This window comes from Apteryx mantelli, chromosome 16, assembly GCF_036417845.1.
Source record: "Apteryx mantelli isolate bAptMan1 chromosome 16, bAptMan1.hap1, whole genome shotgun sequence".
NCBI lineage: Eukaryota > Metazoa > Chordata > Aves > Apterygiformes > Apterygidae > Apteryx > Apteryx mantelli.
The window spans coordinates 8,429,833-8,443,974 of NC_089993.1; the positions used below are offsets into that span (position 1 = coordinate 8,429,833).

The 14,142-nt window shown below is 38.0% G+C and overlaps 1 protein-coding gene across 1 annotated transcript in view; it reads right to left on the reverse strand.

Moving 5' to 3' along the window:
• Nucleotides 1-2,154: 2,154 nt before the first annotated feature.
• GRIN2A (glutamate ionotropic receptor NMDA type subunit 2A) overlaps nucleotides 2,155-14,142 on the reverse strand; it is a 185,914-nt gene continuing 173,926 nt past the window's right edge. Inside the window, exons 12-13 of the mRNA XM_067305993.1 lie at nucleotides 5,540-5,778; nucleotides 2,155-3,945 (exon numbers count right to left, since the gene is read on the reverse strand). Of these exons, the coding sequence (XP_067162094.1) occupies nucleotides 2,155-3,945; nucleotides 5,540-5,778 (2,030 nt within the window). The remainder of the gene's footprint in view (nucleotides 3,946-5,539; nucleotides 5,779-14,142) is intronic.

The window sequence follows — 14,142 nt, forward strand, 5'->3', positions numbered from 1 at the left end:
TACGTGATTATTATAAAGTATAATGAGATTTTTTGGAAGCTGAAAAGGGACTGGAAGGCCCAAATTCCTTTACATTTCATTTCTTAGAAAACATCATCTTTCACCATTATGGTGAATGCACAAATACATCTGTAAATAGCAAGAACTCATTATGGACAGTTCAGTACTTAAAGTCAGCTCAAATCTGTCAATAAAAGAATTGTAAACAAAAATTCAAGAAGCTATATTTTGTCTGTCCCTATCTATCACCTATATTATCTTCCATTCACAACTCTCCTCTGAAGTATGTTATCCCAAACCATAAAAAATTTGCACATTGTACCTCTGTCATGCAGATGCTATGATTACAGCTGACATATTGAAGAGAGTTTTAGTTTAAAAAAAGTTAGGGTAACATTTACATTTTTCAAACCACAGTGGTAGTGGTTTTCCTGTTAAAGCCCTCAACTCTCCAGTGAAATTTAAGGAAATAAGGCTTGAAAAATCTAAACTTCCCCTTCACAAAAAATACTAGAGCAATTCTCAGAATAGCAGGAGAATGGGAGAGCATGACCTGTTGAATGCTTTCAGTATTTAAATACATTAGAAATTATATTTACCACTTTAAATTAAATTACAGTTGTACACTCTATTTATGAAAGAGTTTCTCTTTTCCCTTCCACCCTAGCTTATGGTTAAAATCTAGTGAGGGTTGGAGGTTTTGGCAGGAAGAGGGGAGGGTGCTAAGGGGGGGAAGATTGTAGCATAGATTTTATTTGTGAAATCATCTGATTGGTCTTTATTAGAATTAAAGCTTGTATAAGAATGCATCCCTGTTATGTAACATCTTTGTGCACTAGTGCTTTATGAATGATGATAGAGATACTGTACCTCAGTTTCTCTATACCTCACTATGTGTGCATATATTCAATTTATATGACAGATTTAATTAGAAAGTTTAAAAAAACTAGCCTGATGTTCAACAAATATGCATGATATTTGAGAAGGAAGAAGTCCCTCAAAAGGTGTTAATCCTTCACTGTGTATGCAAATAAATGGTATTGCATTCCTTACTGATTACATTGAACATATGGCTGTTGCTGTTTGATGCCATATTAACAACTTCAATATTATTAAACATACAATTAATTAGATGTCACCACTAATGCAATATGAACAAAGGACTACAGGAGGTTGGGATTTGGTTTTGGAAGTGAAGGAATAAAAGAAATACTATACAGCCCTGAGTAATCACCAGTAAGGGGCAAATGCAAGCTTACATATATATTAGGCCTCAAGGTTACTAATGAATCCACAGCTCCATAGATTTAAGTGCCATATATTGATAGCTAAAAATATATACTCTGGATTAGGTAGCTGTGAAATTTTTAACAAGATGACTGCAGACTTTTCAATGAATTTAGTTTGTAATGGTAAGTGCATGTGAAAGATAATGAAAGCATTTGTACATCAACATTAACCAATACCCAGGGGGCTTCCTTTTAGTATACAAAAGTTCACATTTTGGGGCCTATAGTCTTCCCATTTATTTTCTGTCAGTCTAGAATAGGCATTCTGTTTTTGTGCTAACACACTGTTTTTTATTTCTTAGGGCCCTGGGGTTTGGGGGTCTTGTAGTTGTTCTGACTGTTTGAAAATCGTTATGAAGCTAAAATATATTTTTGAAAATCTAGATGTCTGTTCTCTTTTAGAGTCTTACTTTTGTATCTGTGCAAATGCATTCCTAATTCTTTTTGTCTGTGTCATACTACATGCATACCATATTGCTTATCCAGTATTAGAAAACCACTAAACATTTCTAAGGACAAAAATACATCGAATGATACTTAGCAACATAAATTCGAATAACCAAAATAGTAAAATAATTAGATACAAAACAACATAGTTGCCAACATATATTGGGGCTATTTCAATATAGCTTGCCATTTATATATAAAGCATACATAAATGGCTATTTTTTTTTCCTTTTTAACAAGACATATTTTAAAAGGATGGTTAAGAGCATACTAGTTTACCTATTCATGTACAAAAGTACACTGGGAAAGGGAGAGGTTTACATATCATTTACCATAGCAGGATACTGTTAAAGGATAAATTCTCCCTCTAAGATGGTGGCAACTATTTTTCCCTATAGATAAAGTATTCATGGAAAATTTAAACATCTGATTCAATGCTAAGCATTTTCTTATGCACACGTCTATTGCTACAGGAATTTAAAACCCTTGGAGTTGAGTACACGCTATTCTTATTTGCAACATAAGGCAAAACATGCTCTGAAATGTACATGTCATTATGGATCCGACCATCTCTGGAACAATATGATGCTGTAGATTTTATAGAGGACCTTAAATAATTATCGTTTCTTCCTCTTGATGGCAAAGAGTGTTTATAAAGATCAACTGGACTTCGCCTAAGAGATAAGTGCTGGTCATCACGATACAAGTGCAGGAAGGGATTATCTGCGGCGTGATCAGGATACAGAGACTTGCTTCGCTTACTGTCCTCTAGAGCACGAGATAAAAATGGGGCCGTGTTGCTAAACAGTTTGCTTGGGGGAACACTAAACGTGTTTGCATATGCACTGCTTTCTAGAAACTTCTCTTTTTCTTTCAAGCTTATACTACGAGCGGGTCTTCCCATATCAATTTCCCTGGACTTATCGAGGACATTATCGAAAGAATGTTGCCTGCTAATCCTCAGCTTATTTTTTTTATGATATTGCAGAGCATTATTCTGTGCCCAACCATGTTCATATATTTCTTCGGGAAGTGATAAGTTCGTTGTGTCCTGCAGCATTTGATCTTCATCAATATCATAGAGGTTCCCCGTCCGCAAGCATGCATCACATTTAAAGGGAGATCTGCTTGTATAGTGTCCCGCGTAAGTGGGCATATTGGAAAGGCAGCTCCTACAGTGGGTGGAATTCTGCCTGTATCTATCATTCATATCAACTAGGGAAGCATTTTTATCTTTTAAGGTGTAGTGCTTTGAATAAAGTTTATACTGGTCATTATTTGGAAGACTGTCCTCATTATGCAAGGGAGTCCTGTTAACATGTTCTGCTTTCCTGTAGTTGTCATTGTGATCTTGGTAAACATCAGGAAACTCGATAGCTTCAGGAAGGACGATGTTTTCAATGTACGGGGGGGTGTCCAAGTGGAATCCTGGCTCCTTGTCAGCATCAATTGTGTAGATTTTATCTCGTGGAGAGCTTTGCTTGGTTTTCAGATATGTCAGTTCCACTTCACTACAGTCTTTTGGGTATTTTGATGCCACTGTCCTTTTTTTAAAGTTGTCCTTCGTTTTGTGGTGCTTGTTGTTGTTTTCGGGTTCCATATGGCAAGTGGCTCGACTTGATGTCTCTGATGCATCTGAATGGACAATCTCTTCAGGAAGGTATCTTTGGCTTTTCACCGAAAGCTGCCTGTTTTCCTCTGACCCATCTTCTCTCTGGGAACCTTGGCTCTGACGTACAGATTCTTGACGTAAAGATTCAACAGATTTCTTCCAAAGCTGCCTGGGTCTGGAGTTCCCTTTTGCTTCTGTTGTTACCGCAACTTCTACTGTATTTGGATTTGACTCATTCAGTGTGAGAGGATGCTGACCTTGGAAAACATAGTTGTTAAGATTGTCCTTGTGTCGATTGCCAGAAAGCGTCTGCAGTTCACTCATGTTATCACCAAAGAAGTTGTCCTTTGTTTGAAAGGATCTGTTATCTGCAAATACCAGGTTTCCTTTATCCATGACCATGTCCGTAATCAAGGAACCCCTCTGAATAAAATCAGCTGTTCTTTTGGGGGAGTTGATTCTTGAAGGATTAATATTGGTCATATTTTTTGCTGTTCGTAGTAGTTTTAGCATGTTTGTTTGGGAATTGGTCAAAGTAAAGTCAGGAGACTTCTTTTTTTCTTCGATGTGTACTCCATGAATGCAGCTATAAATACCCTGTAATAGGAATAATATAAAATAAATTAAATCACCAGCTGTAAGTTTTAAATACTTCCAATCTATTTTATTATTAGCAACAAAGAAAAATTAAACATCGCTTATCTAATGAATGGAAAGATTAAAAGTACATATCTGTCCTTTTAAAATTTTCTTCTGTATAGGTATAAGGAAAAAGTCTACCATATCTCTTGGCACTGTAAAGAGGAAGAGTTCCCAGTATTTCACAAAACAGTGGTCTGTGTTGGACTGCCATGCTTATTCCAGAAAACAAGATTAGAAGGGACCTCAAAAGGTTCCCTCATCCCATCACAAAAAGTAACTAACTTTCAGTAATGGAAACTATTAGTCTAGACCAGTACTTAAATTATCTTTCTAAACAAGCCTGCAGTCAGGATATTTGCTTGGAAGTTATGGTACTCTTCACTTTCACTGAAATAAAAAAAGCTTCTTGTCATGGCATTTCAGCTTTCCTGTCATAATATATATTAAAAAAATCCCAGCTCTTTCTAAAACCTGAAATTCAGTTCATTTTGAGCAAAAGGCTGAAGTCCATCTTGTAACTCCAGCCTCTTTAGTCAATCCTGTGAGCTCAACTAACACTTCAGATCCTGTGATTTTGTATTTCTCAGAAATTTGAGTTTGAAATACATACATTTTTCCCACAGTGGTTAGGAGAATTTCACATGTGAAAACCCAAAAGCATAAAGTTCAAATGCAAAATGCAGAGGTTAGAGAATATATCCTTTTGTAGAGATTCCCCAACAGTATAGGGCAGAGTATTTTTAATGCAGTTCCAATATAGTCCAATTTACTCAAGAGGGTAATTTCAGTATATTTTAAAGCAGTTATACATTTTAGTATTATTTTCAATTCTCCTCAGCTATATAAAAAATCCCACAAAGTCAATTAGCTAATGAAAGTGCTATGCATTAAAAAAAGGGAAAAAAAACTCATTTATCAAAAATATACGCGTAAGCAGCTACTTCCCTGATTCTACTACAAGTATCAGTTACTTGAGTATGTAAAGGCACTTTGGATTTGGTAAAGTTATCATTAAAAAACATCTTAGTCTCTAACCAAACATATAAATGACACTTGTGGTTGGTGTTTTTTCATATGGTTTATTGAAGTTTGCTGTCAGGAAAAACTTATGTCAAAAATATTCCAATATACTTTTATCACTTAAAATCTACTTGCTTAAGAAATATACAAAACTGAGAGCTAATGCTTGTCATCAATTCAGTGCTTAAATTTTCTTTTTTTTTTAAATGGTTACATATATTTAATCCATTTCCCATATCTGAGCAACTCTAACATTCCTTCATCAAAATTTTCCCCTAAACATATTAGATTTCAGTATTTGATTACTTATTATCCTGTCATATGCTATTTCATACCCTAGAATGACCCAGTGGAGAAAGGACTTCCCAAGGAGCGCATGCACATCCTAAATGCCTCGACCACTTTGTCACAGTTAAAAACGTGCGTTTTAAATGTCTACCATAGGGATAAAAGGAAAGACAGAAGGTTTTAGGGACGCAGTGGTTATATTTTCTGTTGCCTGAAGGGGGTGAATGAAAGTAATACTAACCCTGCTGATCGAGAACAACAATCCTGGCCTATCTGAGCAGACTCCAGTGAAGCAGAATCTAAGTTTCCAGTAAAATAAGTGCTCCCAGACAAAGGTTATTAGACTGAGGGCCATGGCTGCTGCAAGCATGTAAAACACTCCTGCCATGTTGTCTATGTCCAGCTGGCTGCTCATGACCTCGTTCTTCTCATTGTGGCAAATACCGGTTAGCCACAGCGTTTCCAACTCTTCCATTTCCCCTAGGGACAGCAAGTAATCAAAAGAGTTAGAATCCAGAAATTAGCGATCACAGTATAAGGTAAACTATAAAAGTCCATGGTATTAGAAAGTCATAGCTGGTTTAAAAACACAGCACCATTTAATGCATCATTTGTGAAGCATTTTAGTCTCACCTACTAAGAAGTTGCAGATATAGCAGATTTTGACTCACAGCACCCTAGTTTTGGATGTCCTCAGATTTTAGGACTTTGATTTAGGAGTAACTTTCTTCTGTTATCATTAGTACCACTTGCTACAGAGAGCGTAGCCTGGTATGCTTCCATCCCAGGGGATTCCTCCTTTTCGATCCATCAGACTGAATCTAATGCATGCTTGGACCCAGGAGGTTCCTCCCATCCCAGTCCAATAGACACCACTGCTGCTGCTCCCATCCACACATCTGGCAAGCAGTGAGCCTGAGCGCGTGCACCAAAGGCGCATACCCACACAGATACGCACACAGAGCCAGCCACACAGCCAGTATGTACAGATCCCTCAAAGAGCATGGGCTTTAAATCGGATATCTATGCCCGGACCTTAGGCCCCTTATGCAGTCACTGGCTCAGACCTCAGGTCCTTCCAGATGTTCCCTAGAAAAACATGGTGAAATATATGAGAATATATGGCTTCGGTTTGGGGAAAGAATTCCCATGCTACAGATCCCTAATACCTACCAGTGACCTCTGTAATAAGGAACACGTTTTCAGTATTTATGGTCCATACATCATTAGAGTAAAGATCAGCAGAATGTGGATAGAAGATATATTGACTTTTCAACTACTTGAAAACTAGACTACAAAAACCACTAAGCTGCTGTGCAATAGGAATTTACAGGATAAAGTGCCGGGGCAATAGGAAAGCTGCAGTCCACAGACAACCTGGATGCGTGAGCTGGAAGTGAAGCACAAGACTGGGATGGTGAAATTGGTTCTCAGAGAATGCAAAGAAAATGAAGTAGAAAGGACAGATATGAATGCACTTCAGCAAAGGACATTTTGCAAATTTGCAAGAGATATTATTTAGTTCTTAGTTAATTCTGAATTTAATTTTGTGCTTCAAACATGAACTGAACTTCTATGTCTGAAAAACACAGTGCATCTTCACCAAAATTACATTGCTCAGTCTTCAAAACCCCTTAGAACATCTCCCAAGAAGGAGGTCAACCCTAATGAATCTTTAAAAGTCATGTAATCCAGGATATAGGCACAACAACGCATTAATTGCAACAGTATGGTTACTGCACATTGTCACTACTGACAGATATTTTGGGTTCATTATTGCATTTCCATATCTTAGAATATTTGGATTTCTTTTGTTTGGTATGTATGCAAACAACATGTTAAACCTCAGTGGGCTGTTCACCTCATCTCTCTTTCACATCTTCCCTAAGGTCTATAAATAAAACTCACACAGACTATAGAAAAGTAAAAAAATTAAAGTCCTAAGAGAAAGCAATATTTCTGGTATGTGCACCAGTATCCGAAGTTCTGACAATCAGCCCTCATTCCTTCCCACAGGAAAATTCACATCTCCCAAGACTGTCAAACATCAATTTGATTTGACTACTGCGCCCTTTTACAATTCATAACAAAATTCACAGAGGAATTCAACTCCCTTTTTTATTACTGTTTCCTGTGCATTTCTTTTCCTTTGGCATGTACCTCTAAAGCAACTATTGATAATCCACTAACCTTTCCAAAAACATAACTACAGAAACAAACTATGCTTGTTTGAGTTGAGATAAATAACAGTGACCTAGCAAGCTGTGAAGAACAACGCATTTCCAGAACCTCGCAAATACTGCTGTTGTAATATCCCTTCCCTTAGAGCTGACAGTGAGAGAAATCACTGATAAGTAATATCCCACAGTAACCCAACACAATTTTATAGATTTCCCAGCACTGCAAATCATTAAGGTATCATATTTATGAAATGATATTATCTTGCAATGAACAGATTAGGCTGGTAACTTTGGTCTATATATATAAATCAGTTTACTCATTTACAGCATTATGTGTATGTGTGTGTATATACATATATACATGTATATATTTATAAAACAGTTACTCATTTAATTTTAATAACACTTCAAAAACAGCTGATCCTATAAAACTGGCAGAAATGCCAGAACTTATTGTCCTTCCTGTCCATTATTTTCTTACCCAAGATATTTAACAAATGTGTAACATTTCATGTTTAATCCTTTGTTATAATTTGCATTTAAAATTAAAACATATGTGGTTTATAAAGCACATTACGATATGATTTTGATTTACAAAAACCTCAGACACAAGGAATTTCTGAACAGGGGTGTGGATTGATTCCTTATAAAAATCGGCCACTTCCAAAACTGGCCTGGAGTTGGAATTCAAAGCATTGAACTCTGGGAATAGTTAAATTTTCATTCAGAAAAAATATTTAAAAGAATCAAGTCTCTTCAGAGGAAAATTGTGTCTTTCAAGTCATTTGGGTAGTCTAACTTTTGATGTGACTGTATAGGGTGATGACACCTATAGCAATATACTAGACCAGAAGTGTGGATTATTGGGCACTGGAGAGTTCAGTAGTATCCATGTGTGCATAACTCTAATTAGCAAGTAAAAGCTTCAAATATTCCATAAGATCAACCTTGGAAATGTAAGGCAACAACCTCAATATATATAAATGCCAAGCCTCAGTGAACCATGTGTTAATGGAATTCAAGTCTGCATCTCATAGGGGTTCTCAAGATACTTATAAATATTAATCAAACTTATTTTAAGGCTTTTATGTTCATTTCAGACACTTATTAGCAGAAATGTCATACCACAATCAATTTCTACATCCATCCATGTGTGGATGACATTAAAGATTAAATGAATAGTTCCAGATTTCAGTAACAAAGTATACCATGACACTAGCACAACACTAGAAAATGAATGCTTCTGAATATATTTGACAAAAGGAAGAAGTTTTTATTTTCTGTTTAATATGTTCACAGTATGTTTAATCTGCAAAATACATGAATAAATCTATGGTGCCTACAGTAAGATAAGTGCACCACTGCATCATAAAAACCTGCCTCATTCATATCAGAAGCAGTGCAGGCATACCTCAGAGATATTGCAGGTTCAGTTCCAGACCACCTCAATAAAGCGAATATCACAATAAAGTGAGTCACATGAATTTTTTGGTTTCCCAGTGCTTATAAAAGTTATGTTTACACTCTGCTGTAGTCTATTAAGTGTGCAATAGCATTATGTCTAAAAAAAACATTGTACATACCTTAATTAAAAAATACTTTATTGCTAAAAAATGCTAACCATCATCTGAGCCTTCAGCAAGTTGTAATCTTTTTGCTGATGCAGGGTCTTGCCTCGATGTTGATGGCTGCTGGCTGATCAGGGTGGTGGTTGCTGAAGGCTAGGGTGGCTGTGGCACTTTCTTAAAATAAGACAGCAATGAAGTTTGCCACATCAATTGACTCTTCCTTTCACGAAGGATTTCTCTGGAGCATGAGGTGCTGTTTGATAGCATTTTACCCACAATAGAACTTCTTTCAAAATTGGAGTCGATCCTCTCAAACTCTGCCGCTGCTTTATCAACTAAGTTTCTGTAATATTCTAAATCCTTTGTTGTCATTTCAACAACATTCACAGCATCTTCACCAGGAGTAGATTCTATCTCAAGAAACCACTTTCTTTGCTCATCCATAAAAAGCAACTCCTCATCCATTAAAGTTTTATCATGAGATTGCAGCAATTCAGTCACATCTTCAGGCTCCACTTCTAATTTAGTTCTCTTGCTGTTTCCACCACATCTGCAGTTACTTCCCCCACCGAAGTCTTGAGCCCCTCAGTGTCATCCATGAGGGTTGGAATCAACTTCTTCCAAACTCCTGTGAATGTTGATATTTTGACCTCCTCCTGTGAATCACGAATGTTCTTAACGGCATCTAGAATGGTGAATCCTTTCCAGAAGGTTTTCAATTTACTTTACCCAGATCCATCAGAGGAATCACTATCCATGGCAGCTATAGACTTAAGAAATTTATTTCTCAAATAATAAGACTTGAAAGTCGAAATTATTCCTTGATCCATGGGCTGCAGAATGGATGTTGTGTTTGCAGGCATGAAAACTACATGAATCTCATTGTACATCTCCATTAGAGCTCTTGGGTGACCAGGTGCATTGTCAATGAGCAGTAATATTGTGAAAGAAATCTTTTTTACTGAGCAGTAGGTCTTAAAACTAATCAGTAAACCATGCTGTAAACAGATGTGCTGTCATCCAGGCTTTGTTGTTCCATTTATAGAGGCAGAGTAGATTTAGCATAATTCTTAAGGGCCCTAGGATTTTCAGAATGGTAAATGAGCACTGGCTTCAACTTAAAGTCATCAGCTGCAACAGCCCCTAACAAGAGAGTCAGCCTGTCCTTTGAAGCTTTGAAGCCAGGCATTGACTTCTTTCTATCTATGAAAGTCCTAGATGACATCTTCTCCCAATATAAGGCTGTTTCGTCTACACTGAAAATCTGCTGTTTAGTATAGCCACCTTCATCAATGATCTTAGCTAGATCTTCTGGATAACTTGCTGCAGCTTCTACATCAGCACTTGCTGCTTCACCTTGCACTTTTATGTTATGGAGACGACTTCTTTCCTTAAACCTCATGAACCAACCTCTGCTAGCTTCCGGGTTTTCTTCTGCAGCTTCCTCACCTCTCTCAGCCTTCACAGAATTGAAGAGAGTTCAGGCCTTGCTCTGGATTAGGCTCTGGCTTAAGGGAATGTTGTGGCTGGTTTGATCTTCTATCCAGACCACTCAAACTTTCTCCGTATCAGCAGTAAGGCTGTTTCGCTTTCTTATCATTCGTGTGTTCACTGGAGTAGCACTTTGAATTTCCTTCAAGACCTTTTCCTTTGCCTTCACAGCTTGGCTAACTGTTTGGTGCAAGAGGCCAAACCTTCAGCCTATCTCAGCTTTTGGCATGCCTTCTGCACTAAGCTAAATCATTTCTAGCTTTTGATTTAAAGTGAGAAACATGCGACTCTTTCTTTCACTTGAACACTTAGAGGCCACTGTAGGGTTATTAATTGCCCTAATTTCAATATTGTTGTGTCCCAGGAATAGGGAGGCCTGAGGAGAGGGAGAGAGATGGGGAATGGCTGGTCGGTGGAGCAGTCAGAACACACACATTTATCAGTTAAGTTTGCCATCTTATATGGGCATGGTTCGTGGCACCCCAAAACAACTACAACAGTAACATCCAAGATCACTGATCACAGATCACTATAACAGATATAATAATAATGAAAAAGTTTGAAATATTGCGAGAATTACCAAAATGTGACACAGAGACACAAAGTGAGCACGTGCTGTTGGAAAAACAGCACTGACAGACTTGCTCGACGCAGGGTTGCCACAAACTTTCAATTTGTAAAAAACACAATATCTGTGAAGCGCAATAAAGCAATGCACAATAAAACAAGGTATGCCTGTATAAGCAGCTATTTTAAAGAATCATATTTCAGCAGTGAGCTGAGCCTCTGCACTATTCACTGAAAACACAATATGGTCTTCTTTCTAATAAACAGCAAAATTCTAGCTCTCTCGGTGGTAATTCAAGACTATTTACAATGTTTTTAGATTACAGGGTAAACAGTACTTAGATCTCTCGGAATTTCTCTTGGGTTTGATCCTATGTATATGCTGGTCACTGCTTTCACCGCTGTTTGCACAGAACCATGCAGTTTGAGCATTCTGCCTTTGAATACCCCAGAAACACCTTTATTTCTCAAGCATTTTAGTGCAACACCACTAACATATTTGACACTAATCTCTGGAAATGAGTGATAAATAAACTGTCCAATGCGTCCTCAGAAAGAGTTCTTCACAATAAAAACATCATTATCCAGATGTAGGAAAGATATAGTTCAAAGGGTAGAATTGCATGTGTTTCCTTATCATAGCCCTTAACCCTTTTACAAGATTTGTAATTGGTAAATCCAAAACCAAAATAAATTGCTGAATATTTTTCTTTAATATTTTTATAAGCACTGAAGTTAAAGTCTGTAATTCACTGCATTCTTATTTTTCTTCTTTTAAAAATGACAAATATTTTTCTGCTCTATTTTAGCCATCTAGGATTTTACCCATCCTCCCTGGGTTCTTGGAAATAATGGTTACTAATGGTTCACAGACTGCCTCAACCACTTTCTTAAGTACTCTGGGGGGAATTTTCAAAAAACCTCTTATCTTAATTTTAATCTATTTAATTATTCTCATATATTAAGAGAGAAGAAATATGTTTTATGTCCCTTCTGAATCCAAAAAAAGATTTTTAACATTTGATGTGCTGTTCGCAAAGGATGGCTCTGTGATTCTTCAGAGTGCCAGTCTTTACCTTCACTGCTATCTCAAAACAGAAACGGCATAGAGGTGCCAACGGCGCAGAATAGAAAAAGCAAACCCAAAGCAAACTGAGAAAGAAATAATCTAGTGGAGGGTTCTCTGACGGTGACGCTTCTGAAACAGACTACTGTTCTCGTGAGCATGGATGAAAGACTGTATTTACATGGTGAGATCCATCACACAAGGGCACTTGCAGCTACTGGAGCTGTGGAAACAGGTGGTCCCTGCACCAAGCCCAGGCCGTGCCGCAAGCCTCCCAGGTAACCGTAACTGCAGTGGAAAGACACGCTCCTCTCTGACACCAAAAAACATTGCCATGCATGAACGGGAGTTGCCTGGAAATATTAATTCTCCTCTATAGTGCTACTTTGTGCACTGCAACCATCGTGTAGTCTGCAGCATTGGCAGGAGTCTGTGAAGGGCAAGCAAGGAAAGGACCAACTCCTGAATTTCCATCTCGTCTACGTTTACCTCAGTGTATTACCAGTATCCTGAAGGTGCAAAGAAAGATGAGATTTGGCTGTGTTCAGGCTTTGTTTTATGGCTGAAGGAGGGCAGACCTTTGGCTCCAGCACGTGCCCTCGGCCCACAGGAGGCCCAGCTGGGGGAAGGCTGCGGTGCGTGCAGCAGAGCAGACAGCGTGAAGAGGACCAGGCTGTTAGCGATGCTGCCACGGGGGGCAACGCTAACCTGAGGTTCAGCTTGAGGAGACAGCATACATGAAAACCAACACATGATTATGAATCTTGAGTAAAGGGGTTAAATACATACTTTTCCATCAATCAAACTTGTGACGGGGGCATAATTTTCAAGAGTGTGGCTACACCAGCAGGCTCATCCGCTTATTTATACAATACAAACCGCACAGCTTTCAAATTTAGGGACAGACTGTTTCACACTTGCTTTGGTGATAACTTCCCCTAAGTGACAGAGGAGGAAGGTAGTACCCGGCCATCTGAGAATCCTAACATAGGAGACTTTGCCCTGAGCAGACGAGTCAGAAGCCAAACGGGTTGAAGTGTGTTTGGTTCAACAAGCTCATCAATTCCAATGTGACCTAGTTGTATGAACCATACAGTATGCTGCATGTAATATATTATATAAAAGCGCAGTGACCTTTAGAATTCATTTTTTCCCTGGAACCCCAAAAACATTATTTCTTACAGTGTGAAATTTTTGAGTTAATTCCCTTGTAAAAATCATAAAAGGAACACAGATGACTAATAGCAATAAACTTATTGTGAGCTAATGACTATGGTCTGCATGACCCCATTACTGAAGGATGAATTAAAGCAGAACTGTTAAGCACGACTTCCAATATTACAATCCCTCCCACTCTTGTTCAGCTACACAAACACCCCCCACTTATGCACTCACACTCTCCAGTCACATTTGTTCCACCCAGTGCTTAAGGAGGACACTAAATATATAAACAGAAAATCACTGGAATTGTGGGTGTATTCTGCCTAAGCAGCACACACTGAAAATATGTCCTTATAATCACATACGTATTTCCTTCTTGGTCTTTAACAGCTAGCGTGAGTCACACTGCTACACTTTCTTATAATCTAGACAGCAATTTGGACGGCTTATGCTAAAACATGAAAAAAATGCAAAGAACTTTCCTCTGCCAGATTTAAGGGGGCAAATCTTATTTCCACAGTTACCTATTACCCCTAAGGAGTGGGAAGCAATTATCCACCCAGTAAAATAATCTTTAGCCAGTGAATTAAACCATCCTAAAAGCACATAAAGATTAACCAGAATTGAAAGGTGTTAGGAAGAGGATAACAGACTCTCTGTGGAAACTCCAACCAAAACACCAGTGTTTTTCTTCACATCTTTGTGTCTCTAATTGCTTTAAAGATTGCAGCTTTAAGGGTTAAGTGCTTAATACAGCTACACCAGCTGCCCCTCTTTTCCTGGAGATCTCCTCCCAGCCCTTCTTCTGAAC